General features: G+C 46.8%; 1 protein-coding gene and 1 non-coding gene across 2 annotated transcripts in view; both read right to left on the bottom strand.

Moving 5' to 3' along the window:
* Window positions 1–21,444, bottom strand: part of Map4 (microtubule associated protein 4) — a 110,283-nt gene that overhangs the window by 7,818 nt on the left and 81,021 nt on the right. Inside the window, exons 8-13 of the mRNA XM_042665989.1 lie at window positions 11,848–11,957; window positions 8,048–8,231; window positions 7,086–7,145; window positions 6,659–6,948; window positions 4,578–4,679; window positions 2,121–2,213 (exon numbers count right to left, since the gene is read on the bottom strand). Coding sequence (XP_042521923.1) covers window positions 2,121–2,213; window positions 4,578–4,679; window positions 6,659–6,948; window positions 7,086–7,145; window positions 8,048–8,231; window positions 11,848–11,957 — 839 coding nt within the window. The remainder of the gene's footprint in view (window positions 1–2,120; window positions 2,214–4,577; window positions 4,680–6,658; window positions 6,949–7,085; window positions 7,146–8,047; window positions 8,232–11,847; window positions 11,958–21,444) is intronic.
* Trnaa-ugc lies at window positions 7,492–7,567 on the bottom strand. The gene has a single exon. It is a non-coding gene; the product is annotated as a tRNA-Ala (tRNA).

Below are 21,444 nucleotides of genomic sequence, written 5' to 3'. Positions count from 1 at the left end.
ACAGAAAAGCAGCAGCACCAAGAGAATAAAGTTTAGGTGGAAAGGAGGAAGGACAAAAAGGGAAGGAAAAGGGACTAAAAAGGTGGAACTAAAAAAAAAAGGGGGGGGAAATAATATGAATGCTGGTAGCTTACACCTCCAACCTAAAATAGTAGGGAGGCTAAGATTGGGAGGCTGGCAGTCTGAGGCTATCCTCGGCAGAAAAGTGAATGAGAGGGCTGGGAAGGTGGCTTAGTGGTAGGGTGTTTGCCCAGCACGCATGAAGCCCTGGGTTCGATTCCTCAGCACCACATACACAGAAAAAAACCAGAAGTGGCACTGTGGCTCAAGTGGTAGAGAGCTAGCCTTGAGCAAAAAAAGCTCAGGGACAGTGCCCAGGCCCTGAGTTCAAACCCCAGGACTGGCACAGGAATAAGAAAAAAGTGAATGAGATTCCCCCTTAACAGAACTGGATGCCGTAGCACATGCCTAGGATCCTAGCTGTGATAGAAAGCTCACCTGGCCTGGTCATATCCCAGCATATGCCCAGGCAAGAAGTGGGACCCTATCGCAGAAATAACCAGCAAAGCTGGGCACTGGTGGCTCATGCCTGTGAGTCCTAGCTATCCTAAAAGATAGTGGTTCAAAACCAGCCTTTCTGGGGCTGGCTCAGTGGTAGAGCGCTTGCCTTGCATGCATGAGGCCCTTGATTCGATTCCTCAGCACCACATAAGCAAAAAGAAAAAAACCAGAAGTGGCATTATGGCTCAAGTGGTAGAGCCCTTGCCTTGAGCTGAAGAGCTGAGGGACAGCGCCCAGGCCCAGAGTTCAGGCTCCACGGCCAGACCAAAAACAAACAAACAGACAAACAAACAAAAAAAACAGCCTTCCCTCCCCCACCCCACCAAAAAAAAAAAAGGCTGAGAGATTCTCTTCTCCAATGAATTAGCAAAATATGGGACTGGAGGTGTGGCTCAAGTGGTAGCATGCCAATCAAATTCACCACCCTGAATTCAGAGCCCTGAACTCAAGCCCTGGTACCAGCACAAAAACAAACGGAAAGCAAGCTGAGCCAAAAACAGAGCTGGACGTATGACTAAGCAGTCGGAGGCCTCTACTTCACAACTCAGCATTGCCCAAAAAAAGAGAAAAGGCAAGCCGGGCACCAGTGGCTCACGCCTGTAATCCAAACGACTTAGAAGGTTGAGATCTGAGGATCACAGTTCAAAGCCAGCCAGGGCAGGAAAGACCGTGAGACTCCTATCTCCAATAAACCACCAGAAAACCAGAAGTGGCGCTGTGGCTCAAGTGGTAGAGCGCTCGCCTTGAGCTGAAGAGCTGAGGGACAACGCCCAGGCCCAGAGTTCAAGCCCCACAACTAACAAAAAAAGGAGGGGGAGGGGGAGAGAAGATAGGGAATGGAATGGATAATAGAGTGGAGGAAAAAAGAACAAGAAGGAACAGTAATGAAGACAAGGGCGAGAGGAGAGGCAAGGCAGGGGAAGGCTGACAAATTGACTGACACTATAATGACGAAGATCAAGGGGGCGGATGGCGGATGTGGGTCCTGCGAGAGCAGGACTCGCCAAGGAGCCGTTGCGCACAGCCCAGGCAAGGACAGACGACATGTAACAGGTTTTAGGTCCTTGGACCAGGTCTTAAGACAAGCTGCAGGGGGAAAAAATGGACAAGAAGGGATCACATGGGTGTCACACACTGTGTATTGTATAGGGACTCCCTAGGAACTTCTTCTAGTTCCCCCCTATACTCAGGGAGAGAATGTTCCAGCTCAGGCAGGCACAGGTCACTGGGGACCTATCCCATGGGCAAAGGCAAAGGCAGCCCTTTGCCCAGAGGTTTTTTTTTGTCCATCGTGGGGCTTGAACGCTGGGCTTGGGCGCTGTCCCTCAGCTCTTCAGCTCAAGGCTCCACTTCTGGTTTTCTGGTGGTTTATTGGAGATAAAGAGTCTCACAGACTTTCCTGCCTGGGCTGGCTTTGAACCATGATCCTCAGATCTCAGCCTCCTGAGTAGCTAGGATGACAGACATGAGCCACCTCTGCCTGGCGTGTTTTTTTTTTTTTCCTTTAACCAAAATGGGCTATGCCTCAGATGCCAATTGGCCAGAAAATGGATACTTACATTACCACCTCCAGGGACATGCTTAATATTGTCCTTGGAACCACACTTGGACTGAATATGGCTGTAGTTCACTTTTTTGGAGACTATCTGGACCTGGAGTGTTAAGAGAACAGAAAAAAAAAAAAAAAAAAAACAACAAAACAAAACAAAAAAAGAAACAAAAACACACAACCAAGGGCTGGTTAGAACTGACGCAGGGTAAGCAGCGATCACAATGAGCAACGAAGAGTGTGGTTAAACTTCTGCCCCCATCTTTGGCAGAACTGGAGGTGGAAAAGCACAGGAAAAGGCATTTGGAGGAAAAAAAAAAAAAAAAGAGCAAGAAAGGGAGTGTAAAGGTGAACAAATAACAGGACAGAAGCTAGTGTTACACAGCCATCCAGGGTCATCACGCCCCTAGGGGATTGGACTGCCCTTTCCAAGGCTTCTGCCCAAACACAGCCCTCTTTCTGCCCTGCCCTTTCCCAACACTCCAATCTGGGCACAGTTTCCCTGGCTCTTCTCTTGGAAGCTCCCGATCCTCTGGACCTGTCTTCATCTGGGGCTTGGCATTGCTGCACCTAGACTCATCCTTGAAAACAAAGGCTGCTCTGAGAAGATCTGGCAAGCAAGGCCCAGAGATCTCACAGGGACAGGAAGGCTGTTATTCCTCATTTGGACACTAGGGGAAGCATAAGCCACAGCAGTTTCCACACCGCCCAGCTGCCAAGGACGGCATAAAGGTTTGAGGCTCACCTTCTTTTATGCTATGTTATGCCATTTTATTTTATTTATTAGTACTTTTGGAAACAGGGTCTTGCTATGTAGCCAAGGCTGGCCTTCAACTTGAATTTTTTGTTTTTTGAATGCTGGTACTAGGGCTTCTACTCAGGGCCAGGGCACTGTCCACTCAAAGCTAGCATTCTACGACTTTAGCCACAGTTCCCCTTCTGGTTTTTTGCTGACTGATTAAAGACAGGAGTTTCAGGGACTGTCCGGTCCAGGCTGGCTTTGAACTGAGAGCTTCAGACCTCAGCCTCCTGAGGAGCTAAGATTTACAGACATGAGCTATCAGCTCCTGGCTTAAGACTTGTTTTTTTGATTCGTGGGTAAAGTAACTCCCAAATCCTCCAGATCACTTAATTCTATGCCCTGTGAGTTTCACGTGCAAAGACAATAGGCTCAAAGGGGGCTGCACTGATACAGTTTGGGGGTGCCATAAGGATACTTTACTGCATGTGAATGCCTCCCTGTGGAACTGAGTAATACAAAGGCCCTAACTGTGGGACTCTGGAGTGAAGAATTTTTCTTGGGCCTTCCCCTGACTTCAGAGCTGGAAGTTCTTTAGAAAATGATGTAACAACCAAACTACCGAGTCCACAGAATATAGGAATCTACCCTATGGAACTCCAAACTGATAAACCCATTGTGTGCCTTTCTCCATTTCTTTGCCTTTTTGACAACTTGAACCATGAATAATTGTTACCACACCACTTTCTGGTTAAGTTTTTTTTTTTTTTTTTTTGATTGGTCATGGGGCCTGAACTCTGGGCCTGGGAACTATCCCTCAGCTCTTCAGCTTAAGGCTAGCACTCTACCACTTGAGCCACAGTGCCACGTCTGGCTTTTTCTGCTTATGCAGTGCTGAGGAATCGAACCCAGGGCCTCATGCATACGAGGCAAGCACTCTACCACTGAGCCATTTTCCCAGCCCCAAGCATTTCTTTGAATCAAGGACAAACACAAGATCCCTTGGTAGTGACCCCAGAAGCCACGATGCAGCTTGCTTCATGCTCTCTGACCCCCTTTGTAAAGAAGTTCCTTGGGCTAAGAGTTCCCATCCTGGAACCTAAGGGCTGAAGGTCAGGCTTCACTGATGGCCCTTGAGAAATCCACCTGTCTGGAGGAAGGAAGGTTTGCCACCAGCTTCCAGCATATGGAGGCAAAGGGGAAGGAATCGAGGGTTTCAGTTTGCCTCTGTCCTCCAGGAGAGATGTTACATTTACTATACTAAGTGAGCTCTCACCATAGGTGAGACCCTGGCTTTCAGTGAAGAGGTGACCTAGGGAACAGGTCAGACAAAGGCTATCTCCATATCCAGTAGCTTTGTAAGAGAAGTTTACTTCAAGTTAAGAGGCATGGCTACGTCTGATGAGGACAAACCCGGGGCGTGCTCTGTTCACGTGCATACCGGGTGATTTTCAAATCAAGGTCAGTCTGAAGGAAGTGACTCCAAAGTTTTTGAAGTTCCTTTATCCAGCTGAGTGACCAAAGGGTTAATGAGGCCTAACTCTTTTGTTAGCTTCCGGGGTTGGCACACCAAGTTTCTGATGGCTGATTCATCAGAGGAGAGAACATGGGGAAGAAGAACTAGAAACTAGTGATGGGTAAGAGCAAAAAGGAAGGAACAGATGGGAAAGCGACTCAGGCTGAAGAAAAATGTTTACCTCCCCAAAGGAAAGGCTATATAAAACTCACTTTGCCAGCAGGTGATTTCTGTGTGCTTTCAATGGGGATGGCTGTTTTAGTGGCTGCGTTTCCAGCTGTGGCAGCTGCCTCTGATTTTTTCTCTATTTTGGCCTGGATGGAGATAAAGGAAGGGCAAATTTCAAACCAAAAGGATGAGAGCCCAAAGGACAAGAAAGGAAGAAGGCACTGGAGAATGCAAATCTAGGCCAGGCCCCGACCCCAGCAGAAGGGGAAGCAGTTCCCCCATAAGTCTTTCACCCTCAAATAACTCCACTGTATTACCTCTAAGTCTTTTTAATATTCTTTACCTTTACTTGTCTATATAGTGTATACACACACACTCCAACACCACCACCACCCCCGCCACCCACCGCCACTCCCAAATAGACCAAGACAGAGATGACTGAGTAGAGGAATATAGGGGAAGCAACTGCAGGCCAGAATCAAGATAGGAAGACGAAAGAGATCAAAACACCATTTGTGAAGAAGAGATGCAGAGGAATTAGTGGTTCTCTTCCCTCTTCTCCCCCCCCTCCCCCGCTCTCCCCCCCCCCCCCCCCCGTGGTTATTTTCGAATCACAATTCTACTGTATTCTCAGACATCCAAATGCATGCCCATAGTCTCAGCCACAGTGAGTGGAAGTGCTGGTTCTCTTTAGGTATATTAGAACAGAAACAGCACGTTACTCAAGACCTCCTGGATTTTTGTATTATGAAAGCCTAAAATGAGAAAAACAGAAGTGTCATTTGTGGTGTTACCTGAGAGGTGGGCTGGGCACACCAGAGCCACCAATGCTTACCAAAAGCAACTCCTGGGGTCCTGATCTCAGGCCAATACCCGTTTATGAAGGTCTTTCCAACTGTGCCAGGATTCTGCCTTATTTTTGCCCTACCTCAATTGAGGTGACTGCAGTATCCTACCCTTGATGGTGGCTGTGGGGTGGAAGTGCTCTTATGGATACAGGAGAAGCCACCAGGGCCTTGAACTACTCCAGGCCCTTGAACCTTCCCAGATGGCCTTCTGTGATGGCTGTTAACAACTGACACACACTTCCAGAACCAATACAACCCAAATGTCCTTGAAAAAGCACTCACTGTGCTTTCACCCGCACTATCCTGCAGTGATCGTGCTTACCATCAAGTGAGGAGCTTGCAAGGGCAGCCCACTGTGGCCACCAGGACAACAACCCAATCCTCATCCCGACACACTCTACCCAAATCACAGCTATTAAGAGGCATTCTGCCTTCGACTTAGGCTCTCCTTCACTGCGTATGGCAAAAACCACCTTCTAAGACAGAATCAGCCTGGTGGTTGATTCTGGTGGCTCACGCCTGTAATCTCAGCTACTCAGGGGGCTGAGATCTAAGGATCGAGGTTCAAAGCCAGTCGGGGCAGGAAAGTCCGTGAGACTCTTATGTCCAATTAATCACCAGAAAATTGGAAATGGAGCTGTGGATCAAGTGGTACAGGGCTCCATTGAGCTGAAAAGCGGAGGAACAGTCACCAGGCCCAGAGTTCAAGCCCCATGACCAACAAAAAAAAAATAAAGATATACTCAGGATCTCTGAGGAGGGTTCCAAGGCCTAAGGAGGCTTCAGAGATATTGGGGTTCTTTCTTCATAGAAAGTATATAGAAAGGCTCATGCCTGTAATCCTTGCTTCTGAGGTGGCTGAGATCTAAGGATCACAGTTCAAAGCCAGGGGGCAGAGGAAAGTTCTTGAGATTCGAATCTCTAAGTAATCACAGAAAAAGCAGGAAGTGGTATTGTGGCTCAAGTGGTAGAATGCTAGCTTTGACAAAAGAAGCCCAGGGACAGCACACAGGCTGAGAGTTCAAGCCCCAGGACAAAAAAAAAAAAAAAAAAAGTATAAGAATCCATCTATCTTCAAATAAAAATGCCCCCCCCCAACATAAAGAACCAGGATCCCCTTGTTTGAGATGAGAAGATAAAGCACAGAATCTCAGTCAACTTGTTTAGGGGATCAAGGCCCACAGGGGAGACCAGGCTGTTCTTTGGGGGAGGATTAGATGTAGCAGGAGACAAATGGGGACCTGCATGCTGAGAACCCCTAAGCTCCCTGCACTCACCCGGCCTCCACCAGGCTGGTGCTTGATGTTTTCTGTAGAACCAACTTTGGAACGGACGTTCTTCAGATCCGGGACAGGAGAGGAGGCATTGGTGGTCAGCCGGCTCAGCCTGGGGGCAGAAGAGCTGGCCTTGGCAGCCGTGGGCTTCTTATCCAGCGAAGCAGTGGCAGAGGGCCGGGGAGGGGCGGAGGTGGGCTTCGCTCGTGGGGGGGCTGGGACAGTCGTCCCTGTAGGAGTGGCATTTCTCTTCGTGGAATTGGCTGAGGTACTCTTTGAATGACTCAAGTCAGCTGCCAAGCAGAATAAGAGGTAGCACAGGACGTCAAAGGGGAAAGAATGAGGGGGACATAAGACACCACCAGAAGAGGTGGGAGTTGAAGTTAGGGTTCCATGAGGAGTGATTGGGGGGTGGGGATTGGGGTATTACCTGGTACAGACTTTGAAGTCATCTTCTTAACATCTGTAGGTTTGCCCTCCGTCTTAAGGGCTGTGCAAAACAAATGAACATTATTGTGTTTAACAAAGCAACCTACTGAGTTGCTGAGATTTATCATTCCTTTGACAATACTGAATGTCCATGTTTGAGGGAGGGACTGAGCACATTTCTGACAGCCACAAAAACTGTGCTCTTATACAGCAACGGGTATTCACCCTTCTTCTCTTTACACTTTTTTGCTTTAGCAGTAGCTAATCATAAATACCCATGAGACTCAACTTCCTCGTTTATTTTTCCATTTTGCAGTGCTAGGGATTGAAGCCAGGGCTTGGACATGTGCTACCGAGTACTCTTACCACTGACCTAAACCCTGTAAACCCAGGAGCTTCATATTTGTTTGGGAGGTGGGGAGGAATCGAACCCAGGGCCTCATGCATGCAAGGCATGCGCTCTACCACTGAGCCACCTTCCCAGCCCCTTTCTTCCCTTTTTTGTTGGTGGGTCATGGATATTGAAGCCTGGACACTGTCCCTCAGCTCTTCAGCTCAAGGCTAGTACTCTTACCACTTGACCCACTGTGCCACTTCCAATTTTCTGGTGGTTCATTGGAGATAAAGAGTCTCAAGGACTTTCCTGCTTGGGCTGTCTTTGAACCAGGATCCTCAGATCTCAGCCTCCTGGGTAGCTAGGATAACAGGTGTGAGCCACCGGCACCAGGGCCTCAGCCACATTTCTTATCATAGACAGAAGTACTAGGACTTAAGGAGTCACTAGAACAGGAATATATGCAGCCTGCAAATTCATGGGACATTAATTAATTAAACACAAGCCATCACATAGCCACTGGGCAATGTACCGCACCTAAGGACTAGTGAAGGAGATCTTCACAGCAGTGGATGCTGGCTGGAGCTAGCCAGGCTTTGCTCCCATCTCTCCCCATTGGCTATACTCACTGGTGGGTCTCTTGGACAAGTGTGTGGGGGCGCTTCTACTGCTCTGCCCAGGGGAGACAAGAGTAGCAGATGATGTGGCTTTGGGGGCAGTCGAGGTATTCTTGGGTACAGATCTGAGGGCTGGAGCAGAGGTGGGCTTGGGTGGTAAGGTCCGTTTCTCAGGAATCTTTGCCTCTGCAGCAGGCTGGATAGGAAAGAAAGACGGCAGAAGGATACGTCAGCAATGGCTTCAGGAAACATGAAATTGGGGAGGATGGAGGGGGAAGGGGAGGAGAGACTGTGGGCCCAGCACTTAATGATAGGAAATTGCTTCGGCTCTCCTGACAAGAGCAAGAAACTGGACATATAAGTCGCTGTGTGATCTGAGTTTAGGAAATGCAGTCAAATATACTTAGTATGTGTGAATACTAGGGAAGTTTTGCACACCACAAACTACGTTTATCTTGGGACTGCAAATACTTGCCAAGGGTAAGACATACAAACCAGAAATTAAATATGTTCTGCTCAATTTTAGCTATTTGTTTTTCTTCCCTTTCCCTTTTTCCTCTACTTCTTGAGCCACACTGGCACTAGATTCACCACCCCCTCCCCTTATCCTCCCCCTCTCATTCCCTCTCTCTCCCTGACAATACTTAAGTTTCAACTCAGGGCCTCACAACCACTTAGCTTGCTTCCTTAACTGGCACTCTACCACCTTAAGCCATACCACCAGTCCTGCTTTTTGCTAACTATTTCAAAGACAAAAGAGTTCTCTCAGACTTTGCTGTGTGGTCTGGATGTGAGCTGCAATCCTCCAGGTCTTATCCGCCTGGGTAACTAGGACGACAGGCATGAACCACTGGCATGATTCGGCCGTGGAAGGTAATAGGTTACTGGCAAGATCTAGGAAAGAGGAGCTGAGCAGCAGCCCTAGCTTTCAGTATGTTGTGGGGCCAATAAGTCTCGAGGCCACTCTGAGCTTTCCTTATTTAGGAAGAGGAGAAAGTGACACTGTGTCACTAAGCCACAGATTTGATCATAAGTAACACTGTTAGGAAAGACAGGACGTGAAGTCTCTGATAAGGGGCAGGCCTATCCACCACAGGAATGAAAGACACTAGCATTGCAGCTGAGAAAGGAAAAGCAGAGAGGAAAATAAAACCTCCCAGGACTAATTTATGGCATTTTGGTCATTCTAGCTCCTCATATGGGGAGGCAGGGAGCCCCATCACTGGTGAGAAAGGAAAGCGTCAGTTTATCTTGATTTCTATGGAAAAGGGATGGAGACACTGCTTTAGTAAATATATGTGCTGTGTTAATTTAAGAGTAAAAAGCTGGAGCTAAATCAGAGAGGGGGGGGAGAGGGAGAGGGAGGAGAGGGAGGGAGAGAGAGAGAGAGAGAGAGAGAGAGTGTTTTGCCAGGTGCCAGGGGCTCAGATCTTCAATCCTAGCTACTGAGGAGGCTGAGAGGGTTGCAGGTCAAAGCCATCCAGAGCAGAAAGTCCATGAGACTCTTATCTCCAATGAACCACCAGAAAATAGGAAGTGGTGCTGTGACTCAAAGTGGCGGAGCGCTAGCCTTGAGCACAAAGAGGCTCAGAGATAGCACCCAGGCCCAGAGTTCAAACCCCACAACCAATAACAACAATAACAAAGGGTGTCTTACAGAAAGAAAAAAAGAAATAGAGGGCTAGTATCTAAGCAAACCAAGGGTAACTTTGCCAATACAGGGTAATGACTTTCCAAAAACAGAGGCCGTTAGTCTGAAAAACCTGCAATTCTTTTCAGGCAAACCTGAAATCAGAATCAGGGTAATCGGTTCTGCTACAACCTATGGGCTCCATCTCTGCTCTGAAATTTGAGAACCAAACCAAGCTTTTAATAATATTACATATGGTCCACTAAACCAACTATGCTTCGGGGACAGCACCTAGGCTCTGAGTTCAAGCCCTAGGACCAACAAAAAAAGAAAAAGAAAAAAAAAAGAGGGGCTGGGAAGATGGCTCAGTGGTAGAGTGCTTGCCTTGCACGCATGAGGCTCTGGGTTCGATTCCTCAGCACCCCAAAAGCAGGAAAAGCCGGAAGTGGCGCTATGGCTCACTAGGGTGCTAGCCATAAGCTGAAGAGCTGAGGGACAGCGCCTAGGCCCAGAGTTCAGGCCCCACTACCGACCAAAAAAGAAAGAGAAAGGAATAGATGAGGGAAAGGGGAAGTGGGCGGGATATTGCCTCCAGCTAGGACAGAAAAAAAGTGAAAACAATAAGTGTTTTTAAAGGGTTATGGCTGCTTTATTGGGTCCCCAAACTGATCAAAGCACTAACCTTCCTTTTCCCTTTGCCCTTATCAATTCTACCAGCCCAGCTCCACCATCAGAACCTATGTGACACTCAAAGGGAGGACTCTTGCCCTGGCATGGTGCTTAGTGATTGACTTACCTTTAGCTTCCCGTCTCTTGCAGGTAAGGTGGAAGGCCTGGCTGTGGCGGCTGCAGGGCGTTTGGGTGGGGTAGCTGGTGCTGAGCCTGAAGCAAGGCTCATGGGTTTTTTATTCAACCCACCAGAGGTGGTTAAAGATGACTGTTTAAGGAGAGAAGTGGGCTGGGATTTGACTTTCGATGTTGAAGTCTTGGTTGATGGTTGCTTATTTTTATTTTTATTTTTTTAAAGACCAACATCGAACACACAGACAATAAAAAAAAAAAAGACACAAATTAAAAAAAGTATAAGTTGCACAATTCAAAGTAAAATTATAAGCAATGAAGATCAAAGCAACTGAAAATTAGCATTCCTTTCTTCTGAGCTCAGGGACACCAGGATAGAGATAAATAAAGGACTTGCAGCAGTTTTTCTTCCTCTTTTCTTTTTGGTGCTGGGACTGAACTGGGGAAACATATGTGCTATGTACACTCTACCACTAAACTATGCTCCCAGCACTGTGAGCAACATCTCTTAGGATAGGGCCCCCAATGATAAGTTTCATATTTAAAACATTTAAGTCTAATAATAGCTTTACATTCTTAATTTTTGGTGGTTGCAATAATTCTATAAAGAAAACTATCAGCAGATGATCAAGCCATTATTACCTGACCCTTTCATGTTTTGTTTTGTTAGGGTTATTTTTGTTTTTGCTTAGCTGGTTGTAAAGCCTGAACTTAGGGCCTCTTTGTGCTCAAAACTAGCACTTTACTACTTGAGCCATAAAAAGCCACTTTGGCTTTTTATGAGTAGTTTATTGGAGATAAGAGTCTCATAGACTTCTCTGCCCAGGCTGGCTTTGAACCACGATCCTTAGATCTCAGTCTTCTGAGTAACTAGGATTAGAGGCATGAGCCACTGGTGCCTGACTCTGCTTTTTTTAAACAGGGTTTTGCTATGTTGCTCAAGCTCCAAAATGGCTGGTGTATTACAGGTATGTACCACCATGCCTTGCTTGTATTACTTGCATCTTGATCAAGCAAGATCACTATATCCTAAAGTGTGACATCTGCACTTTGCAATAAGCAAAACTAAGTGTCTGAAGCTATGATCCTTTAAAAATCTGTATTTCCTTTTCTCAAAGATTCAGATTACTTTCGTAATTGTACTTTTGCTTTGTTTCTTGAGGAGGAAGAAGAAATACGCTTTATGGAGCATTTTTACAGATGTATAAGATTACAGGATCAAAGGAAAATTCTTCACACATTGGACCTAGAGGAAAGACTCACAATATAGCTCAGAAAAAAAGAAACTATGTTCATGATTCAAGCAATAATAGCAAAAGATTATCTTTTAAAAAAAAAAAAAAAGATAACACAAGAAGTGAGCCACCATCCTAGCACCTACCTTTGTTTTCTTCTCTGGACTTGGTGGGAGCTCCTTATTTGGGGGGGTAGTGATGTCATTTCCAGTCACACTCACAGCAGCAGCCTTTACTTCTTCTGGCCTGGCTATTCCTAAAGGTGGGAGCAGGAATTATTCTAAACAAATGTGCTTTATACACATTTGGAAAAAGCAAGGCTTAGCAGAGGCAGACAACTAACAAGCACTTTGTTACAGAAAACACAAACATAAAATTCCATGCTGCTAAAAGGTGGACAGAAGGACCAAGTTCTTGCTACGATGGAGGGCAATTTTAGATTGCAGTGATTCTGGGAGCTTGGCTCTGTTATAACACAGTCTAAGTGGGATTTGCACTTGTGATCAAGGGAAAGAAATAGCCCTTAAAGCTTGGTTTCCCTTCCCTCGAGACCCATCAAAGAGACTCTGTCACCCAATCACTAGCTTCCAGAGCACACAGGGGGACAAAAACCTCTTCTACCAGTCAATCTTTTGGAACAAATGTTGCTGAGAGATGGGGTAAGAGCCAGATCATCATCCAATGTCCTCCCCTTACTTCCTTTCCCTGTAAAGAACCATTTTATGGAGAATGCAAGATTAACCTGCTCTAGTTCTAGCAGTGACCCAGATTTCCAACAAGGCTGAGATCTGTGGAACCAGACCCTGAGCCAGAAATACAGAAGCATAAACTGTTCTGGGTTGAGGGGCTACTCCAGATTTCAATAGAACTATGGCTGAAGGCACTAAATTATTGTGAAATGTGTAAACCTGAGTATTAGTAATTTCTAACTGGCTCAGAATCCAGAGCCACAAAATATGACTACATAAAAATACAATTAAGGCTGGAAAGGTGGCTTAGTGGTAGAGTGCTTGCTTAGCACGCATGAAGCCCTGGGTTCCATTCCTCAGTACCACATACACAGAAAAACAAAAGCCAGAAGGGGCGCTGTGACTCAACTGGTAGAGAACTAGCTTTGAACAAAAAAAAAATCTCAGGGACAGTGTGCCCAGGCCCTGAGTTCAAGCCCCAGGACTGGCTAAAATAAAAATTAATTAAAAAATAAAAAAGACAAGTATTTCAAAAAAGTTGAACTTGAAGACAGGTTACGTTAATTACTGCTACACATCAATAACTCTTACAAGACCAGCAATACAGGAGAAATGATCAAAAGAACCTTTTAAAAAGGGTCTAGGGGCTGAGAAAGTGGCTCAGTGGTAGAGCGCTTGCCTTGCATGCCTAAGGCCCTGAGTTCGATTCCTCAGCACCACATAAGCAAAAAAGAAAAAAAAAAGCCGGAAGTGGCGCTGTGGCTCAAGTGGTAGAGTGCTAGCCTTGAGCTGAAGAGCTGAGGGACAGTGCCCAAGCCCCATGACCAGACCCAAAAAAAAAAAAAAAAAAAGGGTCTAATCCTAAGTCTGTGCAAAGAAAATTAAAATGAGATTAAAATCCTATTTTTAACCTACCACATCGTCAAAGGTTCTCAACTATGTGAAAATAACCACAGTAGGAGGGGATGAAGATCCACTGTTAGAAGGTATTTGAACTGGGTCCACTGGCAGAGCAAATATAGTACAGGTCGACTCTGATAGATCACGCCTTGTAATCCTAGCTACTCAAGAGGTTGAGATCTGAGGATCACAATTCAAAGCCAGCCCAGGCCGGAAAATCTGTGAGGCTCTTATCTCCAATGAACCACTAGAAAACCAGAAGTGGAGCTGTGGCTCAAAGTGGTAGAGCTCTAATCTTGAACAAAAAGAGTTCAGGGACAGTTCAAGGCCCATGACTAAAAAAAAAATAATTACAGGTACAAATAAATTCTAGTTCAAATGTCCAATTTTGACAGTTTCCCATAGAGGAAACCTGCAAAGCTTTTTCAGAAGAGAAATGTTTCTAATAGCAAAAGAGTGAAAGCAACATTTTTTTTGGGGGGTGGGGAGGTAGTCCTGGGGCTTGAACTCAGGGCCTGGGCCCTCAAGGTTAGCACTCTACCACCTGAGCCACAGCACCATTTCCAGCTTTTTCTGTGTATGTGGTACTGAGGAACTGAACCTAGGACTTTCATGCATGTTAGACAAGCACTCTACCACTAAGCCACATTCTCAGCCCTGAAACCTTTAAAAGTTTGAGGCATGATTACTGAATCTCAGGAAGATATGTGGAAGATCTTATGTTCCTTTCACCCACTCATCCCCAATGTGGGCTTGCAGCAAAACCTTGAGGAAGCAATTAAGTCCAAAACTGGTACGAGCCACAGAGCTTAATCAAAACAAAAACTTTTTTGGGGGTGCTATTCTAGGGTTGGACTCTCAATTTGTTTCCGATTTTTATATGCATTTATTTGTGTGACAGCCAATGCAATTTCGTGTGTCATTTCACTTAAGTTCCACTCAGAAGACATACAGCTCTTCCATTACAAGACAACTCCCACTGGCAGTCATGTCCAACTCAACCCTTCCCCTTCCACCTGTGTTTTCGCTAACTTTCAGCACTATGCTGTCCTTGAGTGGTGAGAACAGAGGTCCTTTGTCTTGGTCCCTCAACCTTAGGGGAAAAGGTGAAATCTTCCACTGTTAAGGTTGATGACTGTTGCTTGCCTTTGAGTAAGGCTCTCGCTGTGTAACCCAGGCTGGCTGACCCTGAACTTGCTATCCTCCTGCCTCTGCTTAACCACTTCAGTGACCACTTACAGATGTGATGATTCACTCCATTGGACCTAATACACATAGTGTATACATACATATGTGTGTATGTGTGTACACAATAAATCTGAGCTCCTCTGAATGTATTTTCTGTCTTTGCAAACAGGTACTTTGTGTGTTTGTGTGCTGGTCCTGGGGCTTGAACTTTGGGCTTAGGGGGCTGGGAAGGTGGCTTGGTGGTTTAGTGCTTGCCTTGCATGCATGAGGTTCTGGGTTCCATTCCTCAGCACCATAGAAGCAAAAAAAGCTGCAAGTGGCACTATGGCTCAAATGGTAAGAGCACTAGACTTGAGCTGAAGAGCTGAGGGACAGCGCCCAGGTCCAGGCCTCACACTCAACAAAAAGGAAAAAAAAAAAAAAAAGAAGTTAGGGTTTAGGCACTATCCCTGAGTTCTTTTGCTCAAGACTTGAGCTCTACCACTTAAACAGCTCCACTTTCACCTTTGCGGTAATTGCAGGTTAAGAGTCTCATGGACTTTCCTGTGCCTTTGAACTGTGCTCCTCAGATCTCTGCCTCCTGAGTATCTAGGATTACAGGTGCGAGCCACTGGCGCCAGGCACAATCAGATAGCTCTTGAGAACCTCCAATAAAAGACAATTGTTCTTTTACCTAACGTGAACTATTTAAGCCTCAATCATTTGTTATGTGAGTCCCACTGCGCCCGCTGTCAGGTATCCCAGGTTTCCTAGGGCCAGCTCAAAGGCTACCTACTTCTAATAAGGTGTCATGAGGCTGTGTTCCTCCGCACAAGTAATTCTAGCAACTGGGGAAGGAAGAGGTTGAAAGAATTGGGGTTCAAGGCCCAACCCAGGCAACAGTTACTAAAACTCCATCTGAACCAATAAGCTGGATATGGTGGTGGACGCCTGTAATCCTTAGCTGTATCACAGTTGTAGGTAGGGCTGGACTAGGTAAAAACATGAATCCTACATTAAAAAACTATAAGCATAAAGGATTGAAGGCATGGTTCTAGTAATAAGTTGAGTACAAGCTCTACCATTGCATAGGTGATAAGAGTCTCATGATTCATAACTCTTACTACTTCAACTACCTAACTAGATGGTAAGGTGCTTCAAGTCCAAGACAAAATTTCCAGTTTCTTGAAAGATACTGGCAAGTGGCAAGTATGCCAAATAAGAATTTGTACAGTCTACCTACATAGTATTTAGCAGATAAAGGAGATCAGTGGATTTGTCAATTTTTTTCCATCAACACAGTGTGAACTACAATGAACTTGTTCTGAAACAAAAAAAGTCTTCACTGGTCCCTAGCAAAGCACCGTGTAAGTTGAGCCCAGAAGTACATGACTATGGGCTGGGAAATGTGGCCTAGTGGTAAGAGTACTTGCCTAGCATGCATGAAGCCCTGGGTTGGATTCCTCAGTAATACATACACAGAACAAGCCAGAAATGGCATTGTGGCTCAAGTAGTAGAGCACTAGCTTTAAGCGGAAGAGCTGAGGGACAGTGCCCAGGATGAGTTCAAGCCCTACAACCGACCACCCCTCTTCCCCCCAAAAAGAAGTACATGACTATAATCTAGCATCTTAGGAGTCTGAAGGAGGAGGATGGTGAGTTCTGAGACCAACCAGGGCAACTTAGAGAGACCCTGTCATAACAAAATGGGTTTGGGATATAGTACAGTGGGGTAAAGCCCTTGCCTAGCATATGTGATTCCCAGTATTCCAAAGAGGGATTCATCAACAATCACCACCAAAAGATCTTTACCCATTATTGCATAGAGTATACGATCTGGCGAACAAGACCCTGTCCACAAGTAGCTTACAGTTTTGCCGCAGCATGAAGCATGTAACAGCACAGGACACCTGAATGCTTACGATCCTGAAGTCCTAAGAAACAGCAGAAATGGAAGCTTCTCCATCTCCATTGAAAAGAAATGAACCTGCCTGCCTTTGAGAGTCTTACACCCCTCACTACTTACCTAGAAAAGCACTTTCCTTATTTTTTTTGGGGGGGGGGGTGGGGAGAGGGGGAAGGAGCAAAACATTTCATAAAAATAGACTGAGAGGAAAGGAGATAACAGGTTCCAGGAAAAGAATTAAAAAATAAACACGTTTTAAATCCCCAGTAAAGAAGCTTGTGAATCATGGTCCTTTGTGCTCAAATTCGACCGAGAACAAGCAGCTTTTTCAGACCACCAACAATGCCAAGGGGTGGCGGTGGGGGATGGTGAGGGGGAAGGAGAGAAAGAGGCCAGGAAAAGACACAGAAGGCAGTCACAAAGACCACAGCATTTAGCGGTTTATTAGGTTGCAACTCTCTCCTCTGTCTGCTTTCCCCTTTCTTCTCTCCTTTTCTCTACAAATCCTCTTCCAAAGGCCCAGAAAGAGAAAACTAGCGGCCAGATTGGGTCAAACAAAAAGAATAGGAAACGAATAATAACTAGCCAGCTCTAAAAGCCTCCTTTTCAGCTTGGAACAAAAGGAAAACGGAAAACAGAACTTCCACCCCAGACCAGGCGCAACTTAATGAAAGGAGATGAGTGCTGATAAACCCATTGTGAATCTACAAAGTGACAGCTTTTTTCCAGCTCAGGGGGAGGAGGAGGAAGAGATCGATGATGATGATGATGATGATGATGATGATGATGATGATGATGATGATGATGATGATGATGGTGATGATGATGGTGGTGGTGGTGATGGTGGTGGTGATGGTGGTGATGGTTTGGTTTCCAGTTCAGGAATCATTTGGGCTCAAACCAATGGAATGGGAGCTGAGGGAGGGGGCTGGGGGGAGGGGAGGGGAGGGGGAGGAGATGGGGTGGACCAGGGTGACACGAGGCCAAGGAAGGGACTCTGATGTTTATGAGCACCACTCCTGTCCCCCATCTATTTGCTAACGGGGACAGGAGGGAGGGGGAGATGTGGGGGTCCTGCATCCTCAAGCCACACTAGCAGGCATCCACTTTTTGTTCGCTTTCTTGCCTTATTCCCAGCAAGCTTCCAACACAAGGGCAGTGGGACCCAGGCAGGCAGGAGCCAGCTGACTGCTGCTGCCTCGTGGGTCATCTATCACTTTGGCTCCTTTCTTGCTGTCTGCGTGTCTCCCAGTGGAGGCAAAATTTAGAAACATACCATCACGTGGGAGCTCCTCACACAGCAACCACGGAGGGCTCTGGGTTGCAGTGACCTCAATTTCTTTCTTCCCTGCCAGAGCTGTCTGTGTTGGCAGTTCCTCACCTCGCGGGCAGACCGGGGAGGGGGGATCAACTCTTGTCTCACTAATATCTTCGGGTCCTTTTCCCTTGGTGCTGCCTTCAGGAATCTGGTCCAGCTTACTGGGGAGATATAAGCCAGCGGTGCCCAGTTCCTTCTTCCCACAGCTGCTGCCGCTGCCATTGTTGGTGAAGTGGGTTGCTTCTCCCCTACTCTCGGCCACTGGTTCCTCGCAGATCAAAGGAGGTACCCCATTAGTAGACAGGACGGGTAGCTCTTGGGGACTCAGCTGTTCCTCAGCCATTGTCATGGAGCGCCTCACAGAGGTTGCTCCCAACTTCCTGGGCATAGGGCTGGGCACTGGGCCCCTGGCTGGAGGCAGTGAGCCAGAGGGAAGTTCTCGGGCGAGGGGTTCAGGGTATTTCTCTGCCAGGTTGACAGCTGGGGGCACTGAGAGGTGAGAGCATTCAGACAGGGCGCGGCGCATTGCCTTTTTCGGCTGGGGGGCTTGGCTGACCGCAGCCCCCTCCTCCTCAGGGGAACCCAGTTTCTCCAACTCCTTCGGTTGACCTCTGGGGTGAATGCCTTCTTCACTCAAATGTTCCGGAGCGAACTCCACCATGGTGATGGGTGGCGTGGCAGGGGGAGGAGGCTCTATCGTGGGGGCTGGGTGTGTGACCGCCACCAGCACTGGTGACTCCTGTGTACGCTGCCCAGGGGTGATCAGCAGGCAGCCAGGGGTGAAGCCATTCTCCTTCTTTCCTGGAGTTGCTTCTTTTGAGCCCTGGGGACTCTGAGCTGCTAGATGAAAGTTGGGGTTCCAAACACTGGCTTCTTGTTCCTTCTCATCTGGAGGGAGGGTGTTAGCAATCCCAGAAAAATCCAGATCTGATGTGCTCTGGGTCTCTGGCCCATTCTTTCCTGCCCCCTTCTCCCGAACTGTGGTGGCTTTGTCTCGCCCCTCTACGAGTCCCAGGTGGAACTCAGCTGTCTTTTGGGGTACACAGGCCCCCTCAGAGGGATGGCAGGTTTCTGAGATCACATACCTGTTCTCAAGGTGACCAGAGGTGGCTTGATAGTCCTTGTCCTGCACTTCGATGCTGAGTTCTTTGTCTAGCTTCCCCTCAAAAAAGCAGAGCTTATTCGGCTCCAGGAAACTGGTATTATTCGCCAGTCCATCTTTCCGCTGTCCGTCCATGCTGACATGCAGCCCGATTTCATTCAGTTTGCCTTCGGTCCTCTGCCACTGGAACCCAGCTTGGCCAATTTCCTTAGGGGAGTCCATTTGGCACTCTGCGGCTTTGCCCTTACAGAGCTGGCTGTACGCGGCAGTGAGCGAGGCTGGCTGCTTGTCTGCGAGCGACATCGTCTCTTCCACTGCTCTCCCCCCCCCCCTCGCTCCTGGAGCTCTAACACCACCTACGATTGATCGCACAGAGCTTGCAGTGACGTCACAGCAAAAGCCCCAGAATTCATGCTAAAACCAACCTTTCTCCCAATCCCCCCTTTCTCCTTAAGTAGTCAGGAGCTTAGTGAAAAGAAGGAAGAATGAATGAGAGCGCTTTGGAGGAAGGAAGGGAGGGAAGCTGGGAGGGAGCCTGGGAGGGAGGGAGGCTGCTGCTTTCTGTGACTGATAATCAGAAAATGTAATTTTGCTGTTAACCAGTTCTCTGTTTAGACCTGCAATTGAAAATACACTTTGGTGCCAACCTGGGCATTGAGGATAGTCATTATTCTGCCTTTCATTGATACAGATGCATGGAAACCCACACACATTCATGTGCCGGATACTATGCCTCCCCTTCCACACTCACCCACTCAAAAGCACTGCTTCAGAAATAAGCAAGAGGCGTTCGCCAACCCCCAGCTATAACCCCTGAAGAGAACGGATTCTAGGAAATCGCTTCCAATTTCACATTATAAGCAAAATACCTTCCTGTGCTATCAAAATTGCAAGCATTCATTTCTTAAGGGAAGAGTGGGTTTGCTGTCATAGCAACTTGTCAAAATCACTTAAAAACAGACTTGAGTGAGGTCCACAAAGCCCCGGGAGAGCTCTGCTGGTAGCTTGCAGTTGCAAAAGAGCTTAATAAAGGGTTCATTTAAAGATATCAATGAATAGGGCTTTGAGGACATGTATTCCAATTATAAAATACATTATTAGACCCTTCTCTAATTATAAAACATACCTGCTGTGCTTTTACTGCTATACCTGCCCCTCCTCCCCCTTCCCTTTGGTCCCTCCTTCCTGTGCCAGCCCCCCTTTTCCCAGCCTCCTGATCTCTTAGGGACTGTACATATTCACCAAGAACAATTCATCCTCTGACCTTTGGGACTTGGGGACCAATTTGTGGCTACAAGTTTTTTCCCACACAACAGAGCACAACTGTCCCATTTAGTGCTGCATGATCTTTTGCTGCCCTAGGCTTGAGGCATATAAATTGTTCATTAAGGACTCAGTGATCTGGAAAGAAAGTTTATACTATAAGGATGTGTCATGCTGTACTTTGAAGAGAGTTAATTTTCCATTGTGAAGACTACAGTCATTACTAACAGAGGATATTATAAAATATTCTATCAAGAATCTAAATAAGCCGGGCACCGGTGGCTCACGCCTGTAATCCTAGCTACTCAGGAGGCTGAGATCTGAGGATCATGGTTTAAAGCCAGCCCGGGCAGAAAAGTCTGTGAGACTCTGATCTCCAATAAACCACTAGAAAACTGGAAGTGGTACTGTGGCTCAAGAGTGCTCACCTTGAGCTGAAGAGCACAGGGACAGAGCCTAGGCCCAGAGTTCAAGCCCCACAACTGATCAAAAAACAAACAAAAATCTAAATGAGTGGATTTTTCCAAGAGGAACAAAAGGAAAGTGATAACACACGCCTGAAGTCCCAGCTACTCAGGAGACTGAGGCAAGATCATCACTGGAGCCCAGGAGTTTGAGGCCAGCCAAGGAATGTAGTGAGACTGAGTAGATAGATCAGATCAGATTAGAATAGATAGTTCTGTGTTTAAAAAGCCATTTGTAGCTGGGAACTGGTGTCTTGCGCCTATAATCCTAGCTACTCTGGAGGCTGAGATCTAATGACCCCAGCTCAAAGACAGCCCAAGTAGGAAAGAAAGAGTGCCCAGGCCCTGAGTTCAAGCCCCATGATGAGGGGGAAGGAGATTGCCTTTGGCTGTATTGATTTGGTTATAGTCTTAGTGCTTTGGGAGGCTATAAAAAAAAATGGGATGGGGGAGCTTCAAAGGTGGCTCAGGGGTAAAGTGCTTGCCTTGCATGCATGAAGCCCTGGGTTCCATTCCTCAGCACCACAGAAGCAGAAAAAGCCGGAAGTGGCGCTGTGGCTCAAGTGGTAGAGCACTAGCCTTGAGCTGAAGAACTGAGGGACAGCGCCCAAGCCCAGAGTTCAAGCCCCACGACCGACCAAAAAATAAAAATAAAAATTTGGATGTGAGGGGTATGCACAATTAGAATTATAAAGTAATAAACTTTGCTTTAACTGAACGCTGTCCCCTAAGCCTCTCTACCACTTCACAAGACTCCTAATTTCCCCTTTGTTAACTGCAGTGCCGAGCTGACTTCATTTGGGATCCACTACCCATCTATGATCATAGGCGCAACAGGCAGGGAAGAAATGCCGGAAAACAAAATCAACTTGAACTGAGTGCCAGATGAATCTCTCCTTCTGCTTGACCTTAATCACTGTGGCAAGACACATGC

The sequence above is a fragment of the Dipodomys spectabilis genome, unplaced genomic scaffold (assembly GCF_019054845.1).
Source record: "Dipodomys spectabilis isolate Male_0828 unplaced genomic scaffold, ASM1905484v1 ptg000360l, whole genome shotgun sequence".
Classification (NCBI taxonomy): domain Eukaryota; kingdom Metazoa; phylum Chordata; class Mammalia; order Rodentia; family Heteromyidae; genus Dipodomys; species Dipodomys spectabilis.
This window is presented reverse-complemented; position numbering and strand designations above follow the sequence as displayed.